Source organism: Elaeis guineensis, chromosome 2 (assembly GCF_000442705.2).
Source record: "Elaeis guineensis isolate ETL-2024a chromosome 2, EG11, whole genome shotgun sequence".
In the NCBI taxonomy this organism is placed as follows: Eukaryota; Viridiplantae; Streptophyta; class Magnoliopsida; order Arecales; family Arecaceae; genus Elaeis; species Elaeis guineensis.
This window is the reverse complement of record NC_025994.2, coordinates 98,640,017-98,659,833: the sequence shown is the minus strand read 5'-3', so window position 1 is coordinate 98,659,833 and position 19,817 is coordinate 98,640,017. Positions and strand designations below refer to the sequence as shown.

General features: G+C 40.0%; 2 protein-coding genes across 2 annotated transcripts; both read left to right on the top strand.

Annotated features, from left to right (window-relative positions):
- Positions 1 to 2,307: 2,307 nt before the first annotated feature.
- LOC105050346 (multiple organellar RNA editing factor 9, chloroplastic) lies at positions 2,308 to 6,618 on the top strand. Its single transcript, XM_010930321.4, has 5 exons — positions 2,308 to 2,709; positions 5,758 to 5,855; positions 5,949 to 6,014; positions 6,100 to 6,277; positions 6,365 to 6,618. The coding sequence occupies exons 1-4, from the start codon at positions 2,363 to 2,365 to the stop codon at positions 6,267 to 6,269; spliced, it is 681 nt and encodes a 226-aa protein (XP_010928623.1). The 5' UTR covers positions 2,308 to 2,362; the 3' UTR covers positions 6,270 to 6,277; positions 6,365 to 6,618.
- A 7,894-nt stretch (positions 6,619 to 14,512) lies between these two features.
- On the top strand, positions 14,513 to 16,693 carry LOC105050336 (uncharacterized). Its single transcript, XM_010930311.4, has 2 exons — positions 14,513 to 15,124; positions 16,322 to 16,693. The coding sequence occupies exons 1-2, from the start codon at positions 14,632 to 14,634 to the stop codon at positions 16,360 to 16,362; spliced, it is 534 nt and encodes a 177-aa protein (XP_010928613.1). The 5' UTR covers positions 14,513 to 14,631; the 3' UTR covers positions 16,363 to 16,693.
- Positions 16,694 to 19,817: the final 3,124 nt, after the last annotated feature.

The following is a 19,817-nucleotide window of genomic DNA, read 5'->3' as shown; positions in this document are numbered from 1 at the left end:
TTCCATCGTATATACAAGTCTACCATATTTAAGTCATTGACAGAAGTCCAACTAAAGTTATTACATAAATTTGAAAATTTGGGAAACTAAATTGCTTTTTATTTAGTTTAAGGGTAATATATATAAAATACGTTTATATATTTTCTGGTTTGAAATTGTCTCTCTCTAAATATGTACTGTACATTCATCCCTCCATGTACATGTTTGGGTTGATGCAATTTTGATAGATAAACTTTCACTTTTCTCTGTGCTCCCTCTTGCTTCTCGCCGACCATGGAGAGGAAGAACTAATCTAATACCAATTCTTGTGGTTTTTTCTTGGGGGGGAGGGGGGGGGGGGATAAAATAAAATATTCATGTAAAACAAGTGTGAATACAGTCCAAAAAATCAAAAAAAGAAATGTCACAAAAAGACATTAGCAAAATTGATACATTAGACCAATCATCCATTTTAGAATAATTAGCAACATAGCTAGCCACCCAATTGACAACGTTATTCGTCTTCCTGTACACATGTCTTATGTCGACGAAGATGCACTCTGCAAACACACGTCAGTTTAGGCCTGCAAATGGATTGGGGTGGATCGGGTCCTGAGTGATCTCGATCCGATCCGATTTTTTGATCAGGTCTTGATATTGAACCCATGCCCATCCCGATAAAAAATCAGATTGGATCTATGGCCGAATTTATTGACCCATTAGATCATTCAGATCGGGTCGGATCCATATATAATCCGGCCTCAATCTATAAAATACGGATCCGGATCAGATCGGATTGGATCATGGGTTTAATTTATTTGAAACATACCATCAGTGAATACTAATGTTAGATGATAACTAAGAAAGGTCTCTTTTCTTTTTTTTTTTCCTCCAATCCTCCAACGGTAACTTCTAATAATTAATTGTATTGGATAGTAGAGAAAAACAAGCGATTTTTGAGAAGAGTCAACATTCCAGAAGTTCATACAAAAGAAGAAAAGTAATATATATATATATATATAAATTTTATATAGTGATATAATTGTCCCAATCTAAAACACCATACAAGAAGAATATTTGTACATGATTAAAAATGAGACTGCATATACTGTGGATAACACAATATTTGTGCACATTAGAGCATGCTCTAAAATTTTTTAAAGTCAATAAAATAAATTGAAATTCAAGAAGCTTTTGCTTTTGTACCTCATGACACGGTAAATATAAACTAGAAGGTTTAGAAAACTGAGTCCAGCAAGAAGTCAGAAAAAGTAATCGAGATGCTCTTCATTTAAATTATCACGAATCCATCCAATCTTTCCTTGGGTTGTTATAGATGTTACAACAGTCAGAATAAAAAAATTAAAGGACTCGAAAAATTTTTAGTTTTGGAGATTTTTAGTTAGAGAATCGGATGGAGAAGACCGAAGGGTTTGAAAAATTCTGACCCAAGTCCAAACCCTTATTTGGGTGAGTCACTTTAACTGGATTCGGATCTTATGTTTGAATCTGGATCGGGTAGGATCGGGTCATGTATCTTAAGATCCAAATTAACCCAAAAGTCTTCACGGATCAGATCGGATCGGATCAGATCGAGTTGGATCCAAATTCAAAAAATCCAGACCCGATCCGAAAAAGGGAACGAGTCTAATTTTTGAACCCGACCCAACTCCATGGATCTTTTAAATAGGTCCGAGTCGGATCTAACTGGATCAGATTAGATCGGATCGTGGATTAATCCGATCTATTTACAGCCTTAGGCCAGATGTCACGTATGAGTAGGTTGGAGGCTGAGCTCCCACTCTGTCTTTGTAACCAAATAACAACTGTGGCTGAATCAACCTCCATCATCAAACAATCAGCTGCGAGCCACAGTTTTGCAAAAGATATGCCCTTCTACGTAGCCTGCAATTTCGTGGTTGAAATAATTGTCTGAAATAAGCAACTCCTGCTCGCGGCAATAAATTTGAAGTTTGGGCTTCGAATTACAAAATCAGTACCACTATATCCATCAATAATATTATTATTAAAATTGATCTAGAGAAAAATCGGAGCTTTCATTCAAAGTCTTGGAGATGAACCGTGGATGGCTTACACGAGATACTTAACTTATATCATTTACATAGAATGGGGTTTCATATGTAAAATGGTTGTTTTGCACGAGAAACTTATAAAAAACATAAATATACAAAATAGTTTACAGTAAATTCGGGAATGAGATGCCGACATCAATTCGGAGGGTGACAAGTTCTTGAAAACAAACCCTGAAATAAAAATCTATTTTCCTTGTGTCCGCATATTTAAAACCCTAAAACCCCCCAATCCCAACCTTATCTCCATCCCCTCTTCTTTCCTCCCCAACGTCTCTCTCTCTGCTGCTCCAATGGCGACCATGAGCTCGTCCTCCCTTTCCTCCCTCAAAGCCCAAATATTCTCATCTCCGAACCCTAGAATGATCCCGCGCCCCGCCCTACACCCCAACTCCTTTCTTCTCCCTCCCTCGTCCCGCTACCGGCCGGCCTTCCGCCCGGGGGTGGCCCGGGCGATGGCTGTGGACGGCGAGTACTCCTCGAGGAGGAGCAGCAGCAGCGAGCCGAGAGAGACGATCATGCTGCCTGGATGCGATTACAACCACTGGCTCATCGTCATGGAGTTTCCTAAGGACCCCGCCCCCACGCGGGAGCAGATGATCGAGACCTACCTCAACACTCTCGCCACCGTTCTCGGAAGGTAAATGGATTTAAGATTCAAAAAGATCGAATCTTTGTGGAATAGGGATCCTCTTTCTAAAGATTTTTCAAGATTTCAAATGTCCGGCAACTTGATACGTGGTAGTTTTATTTTTTGTTATTTATTTTTATTTTTAATGAACTATGACCGTTTGCCTGAATGTCTGGTAATCATGATGATTAGTGTCACTCTTGAAGTGTTTTTCTGTTCTGAACATTCTCCGGAGATATATATATATTTTTAAAGGACTATCGTTTTCTTTTCTTGAATTCTTAATATACTTGTCTTCGAAATTTTATAGAGAAGAAAATACCAGAATACTAATGGGGTGGTTTTAAATTTCCTATGCATTTTTCTGAATTATATGTTATTGTGTTAATCAAATTATTATTTGACAATTGAAACTAGGGGTGAAACAATCAGTTTAGCTACTAATAATAATGCGGACATTACTTTTGTAATATTTTTTTTTTGTTAGAATCTTTCATATAGTGGGTTGTAGACAGACTATAGATTCAAGGTCACAAGGCATCCTGTAAAACGGGGATAAAAGCATTGGGATAGTCCAATGCCAAATCCATTTAAAGTGGCTTGGAAAAAATTGTGAAATAGGACAACCGATTCAGTTATATGGAGATGATTTTTAGTGGCTTGTGATCTGGGCATGGAATTTGATTTTTGTATGTTTGGTAGATTCAAATGAGTCAAAAAGGTAAATGGAAAAAAAATTCATCAATGCATGAAAGGATAAAATAAACATCACATTAGGAAAGCTGCCGTATGTGATGGTTAAAATTCACACTGTATTACTTTAACTCTGTGTCATTGTGATAAATTGAAATACAAGAATATTGTAACCAAAATTTGTCATATTGGATGGTATGGGGCATACCGTACTATATTGGTATGCAGTAGGGGGAGTACTAACACTCAGCATGTTGAACTGACCCCATACCGATACAATGACAAGTTGGCACAGGTATAGGGTTCGGTACTGAGACGGCAAACCTTGATTGTAACAAGTGTTCATGCAAACACACAACTCTGTGGATAATTTGGCATATGTCCTAGTTAGTCGATGGAAATTCTGCTCATATGGTGGAGGCAGCTACCTTCACTCTAGAAGTCTATCATGTGAGTGTTCGATGTGGTTTTGTGTGATTTTGTGGTATATTATTCACCACTTGATTCACCCGGGTTAGTGAGATTATTTGGGACTCCAAGTGTAGGATAAATAAGTATCACAAAGTGTTTATATGCTATGACCTTGTTCTTGTAAGACCACCATTCAGACTACGTCAACATGTTATTGGTTTAGAATTACTAGCACATTATAAGGCCTTAGTATGGACTTCAGGTAATGTTTGCAAACTAAAACTTTGTGGGAAAAAGGAAAGGAACACATCATATCTTGAACCTAAAAAAAAAAAAAGAAAAGAAACAAAGACAGAAGATGAAAAGAGGAGTAAGGGAATAACACATGGGCAAGAAAAGGAAATAGTTGACAGCGAAGGAAAGAGAAAGGAAAGAAGCAAGGTTTAGAAGGAGAGGAATATTCTGATTGTAGATTTTATAGTTCTTCCAATTGCTTTGCATTTACCTGGCCTAAGGAAATTTTTTGTTTTGGTGGCTTCAAGATGAACAGTTATTTGATGATTCAAACTAAAGCTAGTGCCATGAGAGCTGAGTATCAAAATCTACAAACTAGTGGATGATGCAAAATAAGAAAAGAACCATGCAGGCCTTGCAAGAAAGGACATGACTATGCGCAGGACAATATGGACAAGGATAAAAAATGCTTTCATGCCATAAGGTTGGGCCATACCTAAGCCTTGGATTGATGTTTGGACTGAATTTGATTCTTGATAATTTATCTAATTTGAAAATTTTAGGAATCTGTTGGAGTTATCAGTAGTGAATTTTAGGAATGTGGATGGTCTGGTTGTCTTCTTTTAGCAGAGTAGTGAATGTTCCCTTTTCCTTCCCTTCCTCTCCTGACTCCCACTTTCTCCGCTGCTAATTATATTTCCACAAGATGGACCTAGGGACCATTGTCAACATGGAGTATTAATTGTTGAAATCTTCTAAAGGATTTTAACTAATCCTAGATTTTTATTTCAGGGGTGTTATGCTGCTTGAAAATTGATGGTTTTTTAATATTGCCTAAATGATTGTGCAAGGACTAACAACAATTCTGGAACTCTTCTTTTACATTGTGAATGAAACAACTTATGGATTACTGACTTAAAATAAGTACTGCTATTACAGATATTCTAGAGAACAGCCATAAGGTTTGTTATTACAAAAATGTTTAGCTTATCTTCTAGTATTGGTTGTTGTAAAAGAGTAAGAACTTATTTAATTTCAATGTCTTCATATATTTGGATTTCATGACTGTCCTTGATAAATTTTGCAACACTTATTTCTGATATTATAAGGCAAAAGCCTTCACATGGACACTCATGGTAGTGGACATAAATTGCATGTTTAAGTATCCTTTCACAATTTCACCACTCTTTTAGTAGATACACCCCTCTATATTCACTGTCTTGTAGCTGACCCAGGGAGATAAAGAAGAGAAATGCATGCTAAGTTTATATTGTCAAAATTGTTTCCAACCAACCATAGGAGATGGGATCATAATCATGCAGTCAATTTTCTTTCCTCTAGAATAAATCCATGCACCAAGATCTAGTATGCTTGTAAGTTCATTATTGAAACTCTAAACCATGGTCTTTGGTGATCTTATGGAGCTAAGGTTCATATACTAATACCTTTTGTAATTACCGAATTATGATATCCAAACACTATGTTAGCCTTGCAAAAGACATATCCGTGTCCCATAGGCAAACCATGTCTTGATTTAATATGTTTCAACCGTTATTCAAGTGATCACCATGCACATGCTTGCCATTTTGCTGGTGTATTTGAGGACTAGAGCTTATCAAATATTGTAGGAGTAGAAGATGGGAAGAAAACGTGGCTTTCATTCCAATTCTCTGAGTTCATATAGGCTAGTCTCATTTCTGACACACTGGCGTTTTGCAGCATGGAGGAAGCTAAGAAGAACATGTATGCATTTAGTACAACTACTTATACTGGTTTTCAGTGCACTGTATCCGAGGAGACTTCAGAGAAATTCAAGGGTGAGCTAGCATCTCGGTAAAGATTTTATATTCTTTCTAATTTTCTTACCATCTATCTTAATCTGTTCATAAATTGATCTGCATCTTGTGTAGGATTGCCTGGTGTTCTTTGGGTACTCCCAGATTCCTATATCGATGTGAAAAACAAGGACTATGGAGGCAAGTTTAAGTGCTGCACATTTGTTATTGTCATTATATATCATTCTTAGATGAATTTAACTCCATGCTTTGTTCTTCCATGTAGGTGATAAATATATAAATGGGAAGATAATTCCATGTACATACCCAACCTACCAGCCAAAACAACGGAGTGGTTCAAAATACCAGAGCAGGAGGTACGAGAGACGGAGGGATGGTCCATCTGTACGGGGAAGACCAAGACAAGATGCTCCTCAGCCCGAGTCAGCTTCTTAATGGGCTAAGTATGACATGATTACCCGTTACACCATTGTCATCAATTTGTTACTTGCTTTCAACGTTAAGCAATTTACCTCAGTGCTGTTTTGCAGGTAGATCATTAAATGTTATGCACCAATGAAAGGATGGCACTTCACCAAATCCTATGATCTGTTACTACCTAATGTCAATTCTACAGTGAGAATCATCTTTTCTGATGATAGAAGTAGAATTTGCTGATGTGAGATGAGTAGTGTCATTATCAAGTGGCTGTTCATATATCATGCAATGTAAGTTTTCTGGTACTTTTTAAATTCATTATATGTCGTCTACTACTACTTGCAGAATTGGATATATTATTTAACCACATGCTGTCATGTATGCAACTCTAAATTATATTCCTTCTTGACTGCGGTAAAATTTAGGAGGAATTTGGAAATATCTTGGAGACGGAAAGGTGAACAAATAAAAATAATATAGATTAAAATTATTAAAGGCATTCGACTGAATAAGAGAATTCAGAAAATTCTCTGAATAAATATTGAAATACTGGCAAAAGATTGCAAGCTATTCGTCAGAAAAATATAATAAAAACTCATAAAAACATGATTATTTTCAACAAGTATTATATTTGGGGTAAAGAACTTCTGATGGATGGCTACTGGATGTACATTATAACACAGTACTAACATTTTTACCAGTTGAATGTGCGCTATCTTCGATTGGTCTGTCGCGCCTCTATTTCCTCTTGTGCTCGCGCGAAAGCTTTTGAAATGGTGAAATTGAGGCTCTGTAGGGAATTTGTCGTATTTTACTTCAGTGAAAAAAATGTCATGTTTTACTGATGCGAAAACAAATCATGCTGATGTGCTATTTTCAGAGAACAAAGCATGATGATGTGGAAACTGAAAAGTGGCAGCCAAAGTATTCTTTGTTTTGGCAGGCCTGCAAGAGCCGTGCCGTTTCTTTTAAATAACTTTAGAGGCATTAATGAATAAATACTGCATCTCTCATGGGCTAAAACCTGAGGAACCCGGGATTTATTTGAAGCGAAACTCTTTATGCACTGCCTGTGGTGTAAAAAAAATGATGTGGAGTGCACCGATTCATTCTATTGGAACATATGATTATTATTTTTAAATATATATTAAATATATATTTAATATTTATATTTTTTTGTTTGAAATTTTGAATGATGAAAATATTTTTTTTTTTGAAAAAAAATTATGACATTCTCTACTGATATTATGCTATCTTGCATTAAAATTATGACTTTTTGTATAGGATGTCATAATTTTTTCATAGAATATCATGAAGTGGGAAGGATATTTTCATCATTGAAATTTTTTTTTCTTTACAATATCTTATGAAAAATTATGACATCCTGTGTAGAAAGTCATAATTTTAATGTAGGATGTTATAATATTAGCACAGGATGTCATAATTTTTGCGAAAGGAAAGAGATATTTTTGTCATTCAAAATTTCAAACGAAAAAATAAAACTGTGAATATTAAATGCATATTGGAAAACAGTGACTACGTGGTCTAATAGGAAGAAGGGATGTGCTCCACGTCAGATTTTCTACGTCATGGGTGATGCACAAAGAATTTCTCTTTATTTGAATGCTAAAGTTTATTAACTTTATTTGGGCCTCGGTGCAATGGGAGGTCACTGTAGATTGGATCGATAGTTAAAGTTGTCTGAAAGATGGGTTTTCTTGTATGTATTCTAATTCATTACGTTATGACCTACCTCGCATAATTCATCATCGGGGGAATAATTTGAGCATTGACCTTTTTTTTTTTAATGTAAATATGAACATTGACTTGCAAAGCATAATGTGGGATGGTATACAAAATTTAGGATGAAAGAAATGATGGTTCAGGTCAAGGGTGTGGTTTTCTTAGAGTGAGATTGTTGGATTATTTGGAAGATGATTTTTTTAGCCCTTTGCCTATTGGCCTTGTCACATTTATGCCTAGATAATTTCTTCATACAAGGTACTGTTGATTGTAAAATGGGAAATTGTTTTTATATTTATACATAGATACTCATGTTTATTCGAATATGCAGGATTGAAGTTACTAGTAATAAATGCATGACATGTAGTTAAAAATCCAGACAAGCATAAGACGAGGACTTCTGCCAGACAAGCAAAAATTAATAATGAAGGAATGTTTGTCCTGTAAAAAAAAAGGATGCTTGATATTATCGCTAGCAAAGTTTGTCTTCACAAAAATGAGAGTTTTTTTTTTTTTTTTTAAAAGGCTAAGGTGATTTTGGATCTAGACTTGATTTTTGATGATCTGGGGGTGGAACCTTTTTCACTTTTATGGGTTAAACTAAGAAAAAGAATGGTTCTTTTAGCTAAATCCGGACAACAATAATACAGTTCCAGCTGAGTCTTAAATTCTCAGTTCATGCATGGTTGATCTATACTTTTATAGCATTGCCTTCAGTCCTTTCTCAATCATGGCAAGCGTTGGATGCTTATTCATCAGACGGTGCTATAGTTATTCCCCAACGTATCCCACCATCCACGGGATTGCTTTAGTGCTTTAAAGCTCCTATTAATCATACAATTTGTTTCCATAACAGCCCCACTTATCACAACGTGTCCATGGACACCTCTTACAACTTAAATTAGTTTCTTCTTCTCAATTTCCTTTAATTGCAATCCATGTCCAACAGAACCCACTTTTGCAAACAACCAATCTACATTTCATACCATGCAATTTCTACGATAACTTTTGTTATATGTGGGGCTCGCGTGACCCTATACAATTCGATGGGACCATGGGGTAAACTATAATCAAATGGCTCGCTTTAATCTTTCTTTTCCCTTTCATGTAAGGGCTTGTTAGGTGAAGGTTGTGGAAGCACACCCTCGGATTCCAGCTACCCTTAGATTGAGGCTCTACTTGTTTCTGTCCTTGTGATGTCCCCTTTCTAATTGAAGAAATCACACCTACACAGTGTGTACAAAATGGCCATGCATGTAGAATTGTAGTCACTCATTTCTATAGAAAGGCATCGGGATGAGCGCTTGATGAATAGGATCTATAGAAATGAGCGGCTATGATTGATTACATGCAGTGTATATAATTTTTCTTGAAATTGTTGGATGCATTGAAGATGCTCCAAGTTAAATTTAAAAAGTTTTTTTTTTTTGGTAATCATACTTTTAAAATAAAAATTAAGTTGACATCCATTTTAGTTATTTAACCTCATATAAAGGCAGGCTAGTGCATTTCAAGCCTGGTAAGGTAATCCAGGCGAGGTCGAGATATCCGATCCTTTAAAAGGGTGGACGATGAGGTGAGATCTCTCTCTCCCAAGACAGGAGATTCTAAAAATTTGAGGGAAAAGAAAAGGCAAGATATCCCAAGTTTCAAACACGTTCGCTGATTAAAGAAAGAAAAGATAAAATATTTTAAAATCCCAACTAACGTAACACATTGGGATATTATTTGGAGCTCAACCCTGGAATTACACCAATCCCCTCGACAAATGATTCACTAGTTGTCAAAGGTTTTATTTTTGGTAGCATTATTAGGCCCTATAGCATTATTCTTAGTAGTAGCCAACACAAAAGCTTTTCCATATCAGCCAAGGTCCATGTGAAGATGTCGATATATCTTGGTATCAGGTACCCTTGATATATTGATACGATATTTAAATATCAGCTTAGATGTTTTAGACAATTTATTACCGTTTTAAATCAATTTTAACTTGATTAGCATCCAAATCAAATTCTAAATTAGCAACTGATCTCTGGTTTACTATTTAAATCAAGATTATGATGTATTTTTTCTGGATATATTTTTATTTATTTATTTATTTATTTTTTACATGAAAGATTGAATTATGTGTCTGTATATCTTGATATCACCATCTGTTGAGATGGTCGCGTTCTTCGCCAATAAATTTAGAGCACATTTGATTTGTAATTGAAAAATAGAATCGAAAGTAAAAAGTTAAATTGATTGGAATGAAAATCTAAATGATCATATCCGCCGATATATTTGGTTCATGATTGAAATTTAAATTAAAATAAAATTTAAATATTAGAAAAAAATAATAATTAAATTTTAGATAATTGAGATATCTATTATTCTTTGAAAACAATGTGAAAATAAAAAAATTTTTAGTCTTCTTAGGACCTGAACTAAAATAAAAATTTTTTCAACCGAATGATTAAAATAAAAAATATTTATTTCCATTTGGATTTATCCGGCTCCACCTAACCAAATATCCCTATGCTATATCGGGTGCCAATATAATGAAGGCAAAGAATATGGATATATAAATAAATAATTAAAATAATAATAAATATATTAATATTGTACGGATAAATACATGCAAGCCAAATCTAGAAGAACCTCGTATCGCCATGCACAAGGGTTATCATTGGCGCAAGCCTAGATTTTTGAGACGTGGTAGTTTTTAATGCTGCTCAAGAATGACAAGGACGGTGATGTCTCCGCTGAGGTATAGATATTGAATGAGCTTGCCAGTCGTGGTCCCAGCTCTTCCAACCAGCTACCCCGACGCATGTTAGCTTCCGTACTGTCATGAATCATTCTACCCACCGCAGGACCTGTGCACCATTAGGTTTGGTACCAATCTGTTCTCGCTGGACTAGTAGCATCCTTGCTGCTCCTAAAATATACCATCCGTAATCTGATTATAATTTGATCAGTTTCAGCCATACGATCAAATATCCATGAGTTGGGCGGTCTTATTTAAGTAGCCTATCCTTGTGGTGGAACGAGGACTTCTTAAACTTGGCTTTGGCCTCCAGCAGGTGACTCACTTGGGAAGGGACAAGGAGAATTGAGAAGCAATATGGGATAGATTATAGACAGATCCTTTCACGCCCATAAACAACTCTAGCTGGCTAGTCCTGTGAAGGGGATTAAAGAATTTGAGGATTCAATCATTGATGCCTAAGGCGCATCATTAGGGAAGCTGGAGCCAAAAAGAAGGACGTGTTCCTCCACGAGAGGTAGCATATGATAAATCTCTCCCTTTACTGCCTGGAGCTCCGAACCAGATTAAACTAATAAGACGGTGTTGGCTAGCTTTCCTCATGTTTCAGAGTGGATTGGGTTCCTCGAGGTCTCGTTGCCCAAAGTGCCCTTGCTTTCTTATTTAAACGATCCCTGAAAGAAAGAGCACGACGGACTTAAATAGTAGTAAGATATAGAATAGACTAAACCATCGATAGAAGGTATATTCAGATATATAACTATCTAGAAATAAATGTTAGACTGAAGTTACACAGTTATTTATTTATTTATTTATTTTGACGGCAATGGAGGAAGTGAGAAACTTTTCCTTCATTGTATTAAAGATTAAAAATGCAATACATATCAAGGAGAAGGAAGGTACAAATAGTCTACTACAATGGAATCATTAAGAGTCTTCTTTTCTCTTCTTTTTTTGCTAAGAAATCATTAAGAGTCTTCAAAGACTATTAATAGGGCAGATGAAAAGTTGCTCGAACCCATTAATGCTAGGTTATCAACTTTAATCCTCCATGATTAGCTCTCAGGAATAGTAGGCTTAATACAGAGAGAGTGCTGAAGAGAAAAGCTGGTAGCATTTTCCATCAAAAAAAAAAGGCTGGTACCATCTGTTCTGTTGTGCATTTCACTCGGTGCCTGGGACGATTGATCACATCGTGTTCTCTTAGACCTTTCCTGGCTGCGACAGAATTTTATTATAAATGTTTTCAGATCAACACTTCACCAGATAGTCTCGCTGAAGAAAAATTCTGGCTATAAGCGGGTAGGGACAGCAACCTAGCAGGAATCAAAGATTATCTAGCACCTTAAAATTGGCGGTCCATGGGTTTCTGTGAAGAGAACGCGATACCCCTCTTGTTTGTCATCCTAGTAGAGCTTTTGCTCTTTTTCTTATTCAAAAAATAAAAGCATCAGCGACCCATTGCCCCTTCTCTCTTATTGTATTAAAATAATTTCTGCTATCGTCATTGATCACCATTTGCCGCATGGCTTGGATGAACTGTTTCATGTGCAGAGAATGAGCCCTGTAACATTGTTCTGAGATTCATATTTGCATCATTCCATTATATCCATGTCCATATTGCGCAAGTGAAGTCGGAGGCATGGATAAAGATTATCTATAGTAATAGATGGTCCCATGGACTCGCTGACTTTGCTTATTTATGATAAAATTTTAATGAAAGAAAAATATACTATTACAACCACTAAGTGTTTCCAAAAATCACAGACAAGCATGAACTAAAAATGTACTACAATTTTTTTTAAAAAATTGATTAAACCATGGCATATGCGTAAGGTGATATTAAGCAGGAACCACATTTTTAGGGAGAGAATAAAACCCAATTATTTGTCCTGTCTTATTTCACAAGTTCTAATATATCGGCAAAAATAGACACATTTTTACCCCTATAGAATAATGTAAATTATTAGTAATATATATATGAATTGGATGCCTGTCATGAAAACTTGCCAAAAGAATGAAATTTCGATCGTGACTGCACTGCACCCTCACATAAAAATTTCACATAATGCTCCAATTGTGCTTTTGAGTATATATAATTGTAAATATGTACAAACAACACAATAAATGTGCATCAAGATTGCGTATATAGAGAGAAGAAAATTAGCATGATTATATAAAGATTAAAATTTAACTAAAAAATGGGTACCCTCAAAATCTAGTTTTCAAAGATAGAAGTTCTCACAACCCAAAAAAGATAAAAATTCTCAAAATATTATAAATTTTATCTGTCAGAGTTGAAACATATAAAGAGTTAAAACAGCATCAAAATCGTGCATGAATGGGTAAAATATGCAATTAAACACATTTGGAGGAGGGGATGGTTAGTACTCATTCCAAGGTTAACACAGAATTAATCTATTATGCACATCTAACTTAACCAACTAACCATGAGACGATTCAAGAAGAAAGACTTTTTTTGAACATTAATATTTCCTATCATAAGCCTCTTTATTATCACAATGGTCATTCTTCTATCCAACCATTTATTTTTATGGGAAATGTGGTCAAGAAAGGAATTAACAATACTTGCCCCACGGTGCCTTCAACTTATTTAGCAAGAGAAAGACAGAGCCAGATGGTTGAAACACCTGAGGTCGCAGCAGTCTCTGCACTGGTTCCCCATAACAAAGCTTGGAATTTGGAAACCCTCGTAATTTTCTCCATTATTTTTGTCGCCACGCTGCCACTGCCACTCTGGCTTCCGCTAACGGGATTCCTCTCCGCCTCTTTCTCCACACCATGCCAAACAAGCCAAAATAGAAGGCTCCCCGCCATTTCGCTGGTCCAACGATTCATATTAGAAACGACTGGGCCCGTGATCACCTAGCTTACACCCTTTATCACCTTAAAATCTATATATATTTATTTATTTATTACATACAAGAGAACATGATGTGGCAAACTGGCATCAACAACAGCTTATGGCACGTGAAGCCAACCTAAATTAGGAGCAATGTGGCTTTTATGATTTTTCCATGATAATTATTTTATTGGTGTTTAACAACCATAGACAGCCAAGCTTGCAATCGTGTTTTATTCGTTTTCATCAACTCTTCTCCGTTACAATTATTTTATTACTTCACTCAAAATTTTATGTATTTGTATTTTTTGGAACATTAAATTTATGTACTTGTTTTTGTACCTTAATAAGGACAAATTTATGTACTTTGTTTAAGCCTAATTTTTAGACCACCTTGCCGCGAAGCTAATATCAAAGAGAATTAAGACTTACTTTACAAAAAAAAAAAAAAAAAAAAAAAAAAAAAGGAGAATTAAGAGTTGGTCTCTCTATGAATTTGAAAGGAAGGAAAAATTTGATAAATAAGTAACATATATCAAAATATTTATCGTTACGTATAAATTGGGGTATTATCCACCAATATGCTGAAAGGGTAAGGTTTAACTATGGTACCTAGCAGTTAAAAAAAAAAAAATCCATATAAGATTCTGAAATCTAAAGTTAAAATATAATTTCTAACTAACCCCAATAGTAAATTTCGAATTAAATAAAATTTTAAAAAATATTTTATGTTGCTTATTAATAGAACCGAGTAATCGGGTGGTTGCAGTCCGTTCCCGTTGGGGTATACCGGTCACGCACTTGTTTTTATCTTCTAGTATTCCGGTTCAAAATACCCATCGAATGATGGGGTCCCACCAGCTATTTAAGATATCTTTACGCTACCTTTTCACCAACCTTTCAATTTGCCTTCTTCTTTCCCCTGAAACTGCTCATAATCCTTCTCTCCCCGACTCTCTCTCTCTCTCTCTCTCTCTCTTTCTCTGTAAACCCCTCCTTAAACCCTTCTCTCCTCCTCCTCTTCCATGGAATCATCCATGGCAAAGTTCCTGCCTTTCTCGATCCTTTTGACGTTTCTAGCCACTATAGCTCTCATGAGCCTCTGTCCGCCCCTTGCGGCCGCCGCCGACGGCGACGGGTCGATCCACGAGCTCCTGCGCGAGCACGGCCTCCCGGCCGGGCTCGTCCCAAAGACGGTCGAGTCGTTCGACCTCGATCGGGAGTCTGGCCTTCTCGAGGTCCGGCTCGATGGGCCCTGCTACGCGATGTACGACGAGCTCGCCTACTTCGACCAGGTGGTTCGCGGCAACCTCAGCTACGGCGCGCTTCGGGGAGTGGAGGGCTTCTCCCAGGAGGAGCTCTTCCTCTGGCTCCCCGTGAAGGGGATTCTCGTCTCCGATCCGTCGTCCGGCGTCATCCTCTTCGACATCGGCGGCCTCGCCCACAAGCAGTTGTCCCTCTCGCTCTTCGAGGAGCCACCGTACTGCCAGCCGGTGGTGCGACAGGTCGTTGGTGAAGGTGAGAGGCCGCGAAAGATGCGATTTTGATGGGGTTTTCCGTTTCAAATCCGGCTCAATTATGTTTTGAGCATATTTGTTGCTTTGCCTTTCTGACTCCCTGGGTAGCTCGCATTTATTTCTACGCTCTGTATGATTTTAATGTGTTTAATTAGGATTTCTGGCTTACCGAACATCTTATTTAACATTAGATCTATGTGTTTTGTACATAGATATATTTTTTCCTTCTACGATTGGGGGATCTCTGTTAGTCTCCCAGAATTAGTAGATCTACTTCAATCATTATCTGCTGTATTGGTAGCATCATGCGTTTTTCTTCTTGCTTTTTTTCTTTTCCTTGATAGAGGTTTTTTGGCTCCTTCTTGTTGAATTGGGTTTATTGGTAGTGAGTAATTCTATCGAACTATTCTCAATTTTATTCAACCTTCCCTTCTTTTCATATTAATTTGTGTTTTTGCTTGTGCTCGATTTTTCATCCTTTTTAATCTGTCTACTGGTTCTAATCAGAAAAATCTATTTACTTCGACTTAGGAGTTGTTTTCCTTTTTCTGTTTTCTTAACAGATAGCATTCTACATTCTTAGGCGAAGAATTTGAGTTCTTCAACCTTTGTCAACTGGGTTACATTTCTTTTTTGAATGAAACTAGAGAAGGATGCTTCCCCTTTTTATTGCTCGGTCTGGGTTTCTATTTCTTTAGAAGATGGTTTTGAGCATCACTATGACTCTGCAATTCTCTCTTCAAACTACTGTCTTTTATTTGATGTTACCAGTTCACTCTCTTTTAGAAACTCTTTAAGAAAATATTTTCTTGTATATGTAACCATTTTTTCCTTTATTTTGTGCTTTATCTGGTGCTTTCCAGTTGAAAAATTGGTTATCTTTTACTGATCTGTAGGCAAGTTTGTTTCCCAGATATTTACTTCAAGTAAATTACAACATAGGTTCTTCTGAGCTGTTGTTCCCAGTACAGTTTTTTATTAATCTGGGCATTCTGTTAGAAACTTTTTCTCTAGGTTGCTTTACCTTTACCCTTCATTTTTTTTTCTTTTTTTTTTTTTTTCAGTTGACACGAGTATGTAGTCATTTTCTTTGGCTCAAAGTCTCTTCTGTTCGCTCTTCTTCCTGTAGCTATGTACTACAACAAGTAGTTCCGCACCTTCCGTCTGTTTTTAACTAACTCGCGTGTTTGCTTTGCAGGGCTTGTTGGTAGAAGGGGTGGATTCCCAGCCCGGAGATGAACTTAGAAGAGAAGCTACGGCCTCTCTTTCTTGCCTCAAACCTTATTCTCTCTCTAACCGGATTTCGTGATGTAAAAAGGCACATAGTGGAATTTAATATCTGATAGACTGCTTCTTCCCTTCACCTCTACGCAGTCCATTGCTGTCATATGTTATGGGGCACGGTTTTTAGTATGTTTTGGGACTACATTAAACCAATGAAGTTTTGAGATGAATGGTGTGATGTGTGTTAGCATAGTTCCTTGTACATATACAGCTTTATATTCACACTCGTGGTGGCTTAATTTGTGATGGCTGGTGATGATATAATAATATAAGCCGGTTTAAATGATCTCTTGGTGTGCTGTCATTCAGTTAATGATGCCTTGTCATTGTCTATCGAATCTTGTCATGTTGCTCGGCCGGCATAACCAACCATGTAGCCAATTGTAATGCCAGGACATGGACTGAGGCTAAACAATGATGTCACTTTGTTCAAGAATCTATAAAAGGCAAATATTTTATAAAAGGAATATCTTTCTAGGCAAGGTATGAGTTGCCCGAACCCATCTGTTTTATTTTAAATTATAATTTCTTATCAGATCACCGCTTGAAAGTCAAAAGGAAAAACTCTCCCTCTAAAAAGAAAACTTCGTGCCCCACCTTCTTGACATTTGCTCTCCCTTTTCTGAGTTTAGATTTTCTTCCAAACCATTCCATTGTGGTTGGTCTTATATCTCGCTTGCTTAACAAGCACCCGGGCATATCCTTGAGAAGAAGAAGAAAAAAAACCTTGTTGCGGCCAATCCCCTCGTCGCCTGGTCGTCGGGAACGAGCGCCTGCAAAAAAGAAAGTCCACACTGACCGGAGGTGGCTCCGGCGGGGACCCTCCAACGGTCAAGTCAGAGAGGTGACTGGGCAACAGTGAAATGCAGACAGAGAGCTCTGAGAAAGAGAGAGAGAGAGAGGAGCGAGCCTGCGTATGTGGGAGAGGCGGGCGGATCGATCCTTTGCACTGTTGCCTTCCCCGGTATATATAGTGGAGCTAGGTATGGCGCCGTCATTAATGACGCGGACAAGTGAGGAACTGTCAACTCACTGTGGACTGTCAGAGCCGCCGTGAAAGCGTCATGTCGTCGTGCGGCCGTCTAATCACCAGGGTTGACCCGGCTCTCGGCGGGACAATGTCCCTAGGTAACTGTGCCGCATGTCCGTGTCAGAGCTGACAACGTCTGGCGGCCGTACGGCGGTTGGAGGAGTCAGCCGACCCTAGGTCGGCAGCCAGCAGAGTGGCGTCGGGTTCCTCCGGTCGGTCGGCGAGCTTCATGTAAGTCGGGCCTCGGACCCCCGGGTTCAGTCGGTCGGGATGGTTACGCCCGACATACCCCCGGCCGGTGATGGGCCGTAGACTGGTCGGTAGTTAGCTGCTGATGGCATCCGTCAGTCGGTCGCCCCGACCGACGATCGATCGATCTATCGGCCAGTCGGAGTCATCCAAAGGAGGCGGTCAAGCCGCCAGGCAGTCGGGCGGTCGGGCCCTCCGGCAGTAAGTCGGGCCCTCCGATCGGTCGGGCCCTCCGGCAGTAAGTCGGCGGGTATCCCCCAACAGTTGCCCCCCTCCACTCCTAAGTCGGGTGGCGCGCTGGCCGAGGCTTCCATTCGGGTAGCAATCCCGGATGACTGGGAGTGGATTTGTCGTACGCGAGGGTCCGACCGTACCGCCGGTTGATACGGTGTCAGGCGCCTCATAAATGTTGCGAGGCTTACTGGCGTCCGACGTCCAGTCGGCATCAGACGTCTCGTCCCATCAGCGTCAGGTGTCAGTCGGCGCCGGACGCTCCGTCGTGTCGGATGTTCTGCTGGTGTCAGCGATAAAACCGGCGCCAGGTGTCATGTCCCATCGGGAAGTGGAACCGTCATTCCCGCCGCCCCCTCGGGAACACCAAGCGTCGCGTCCCGTCGGGAACACCAACCGCCGCGTCCCTTCGCGCCACGCGGCGTGCGGCCATTGGTTCGCGTTCGGTGGAGCGGATGGAGGCGACGTGGCGCGATCTGAAGGGTGGTGCGTCGAACCGTCGGACCGCCGAACGGCCCTGATGACGCCACACGGCGAAATCTGGGGAGCCTTCGTCGGTCGTGCCTGCATCTCGACCGTTGGGGGGCACTATATATACAAAGTCACCCCCCACATGATTTTTACCTTTCTCATTTTTACAGTCGAGACTCTGCCGCTTGAGCCTCCGCTCCAGGTACTTCTCCGCCCTGCCCCCCATTTGCGATTTCTCCCTTCCAAGGGCTAGAGTAGCTTTCCTCCTCCTTCTTTCTTTCCTCCTCGCCATTTCCTTGAACTCATAGCCAGGACGTCCCCACGAGGTAGTCGGTCGGGTAAACCGACCGAAGACACTCGGTCATCCCCGGAGGTGGAGGCTTCTTCACTTTCGGGGCCGAACGTCGATCGGCTCCGGGAGCAGTACTGCATCCCGGAGCAGTTTCGGCTGTTCGCCCCTGGCGCCGATGGTCGGGTCAATAGCCCGCCCGAGGGTCAGGTGGCGTTCTATCTGGAGGATCTCCGGGCCGGCCTTAGATTCCCGGTTCCGGAGTTCGTCCGGAACGTTCTGGACTATTACGGGCTGTGCCCGGCACAACTTGCGCCGAACTCGGTTCGGCTAATAGTCAGCTTCGCCCTCTTGTGTCGGCTTCTGCCGACCGAACCTCGGATCTCTCTCTTCCGAGTTTTCTTTGTCCTCCGTCCCCACCCTAAAGCCCGAGGGTGGTGGTACTTCATTCCTCGGAAAGGGCTCTCTTTTATCACTGGTCTTCCGACGTCCATTCATGGATGGAAGAACCAATTTTTCTTTGTGTCATCCTTGGCTCCATGGGGGTTTCCCGTCCGTTGGGGGAATCTCCGAACCGATCCGAACGAGAACAGTCGGGTGGAGGCCGACGATCGGGAGGACTTCCATCGGCTAAAGGACATCTCGGTGCCGAAGCAGAGTGAGCTCGTCACCGAGCAGGCCTTGTACGACGCCGGCCTTAGCCCGGTCCCCCGTTTAGGTCGGTTTGCATTCTCCCGACATCTTCATTTTCTTTTCTGCCTTCCTCTTTAGCTCTGACCTTTAGTCAACTTTTTCAGATATGCCGCCGAGGACGCGACTGTCGGCAGCCGACATACGTCAGCATGCAGTGAGGAAGAGGCCGGCAGCAGGTGCCGGGCCGTCGCAGCCTCCCAAGAGGCCCCGCGTGGTTCCGCCGAGCGAACCAGCCGGGTCGGAGGCGGAGCCGATGATCGCACTGTCGGTGCCGACGGTGCTGGTAGACGTCCCGTCCGAGGGACCGTCAGTCGGGGGAGCTGCTTCGCCCGACCGTCGAGCGGCTGATCCTGCCGGGGGCACGCCGACCGACCGGCAGATTCCGGAGGTTCGGGAGGAGGTCCGCGAACCTGACCAGCTGACGCATGCTACTGCCGCGCCGTCTGC

What these genes read in the sequence shown, in the direction of transcription:
- LOC105050336 (XM_010930311.4), top strand. Translation starts at nt 14,632, where the DNA reads ATGGAATCATCCATGGCAAAGTTCCTGCCTTTCTCGATCCTTTTGACG. An exon ending in GCGACAGGTCGTTGGTGAAG is followed by an intron (nt 15,125 to 16,321) that starts GTGAGAGGCCGC and finishes TTTGCTTTGCAG; the next exon opens with GGCTTGTTGGTAGAAGGGGT.
- LOC105050346 (XM_010930321.4), top strand. Translation starts at nt 2,363, where the DNA reads ATGGCGACCATGAGCTCGTCCTCCCTTTCCTCCCTCAAAGCCCAAATA. An exon ending in GACTTCAGAGAAATTCAAGG is followed by an intron (nt 5,856 to 5,948) that starts GTGAGCTAGCAT and finishes CATCTTGTGTAG; the next exon opens with GATTGCCTGGTGTTCTTTGG. An exon ending in GAAAAACAAGGACTATGGAG is followed by an intron (nt 6,015 to 6,099) that starts GCAAGTTTAAGT and finishes TCTTCCATGTAG; the next exon opens with GTGATAAATATATAAATGGG.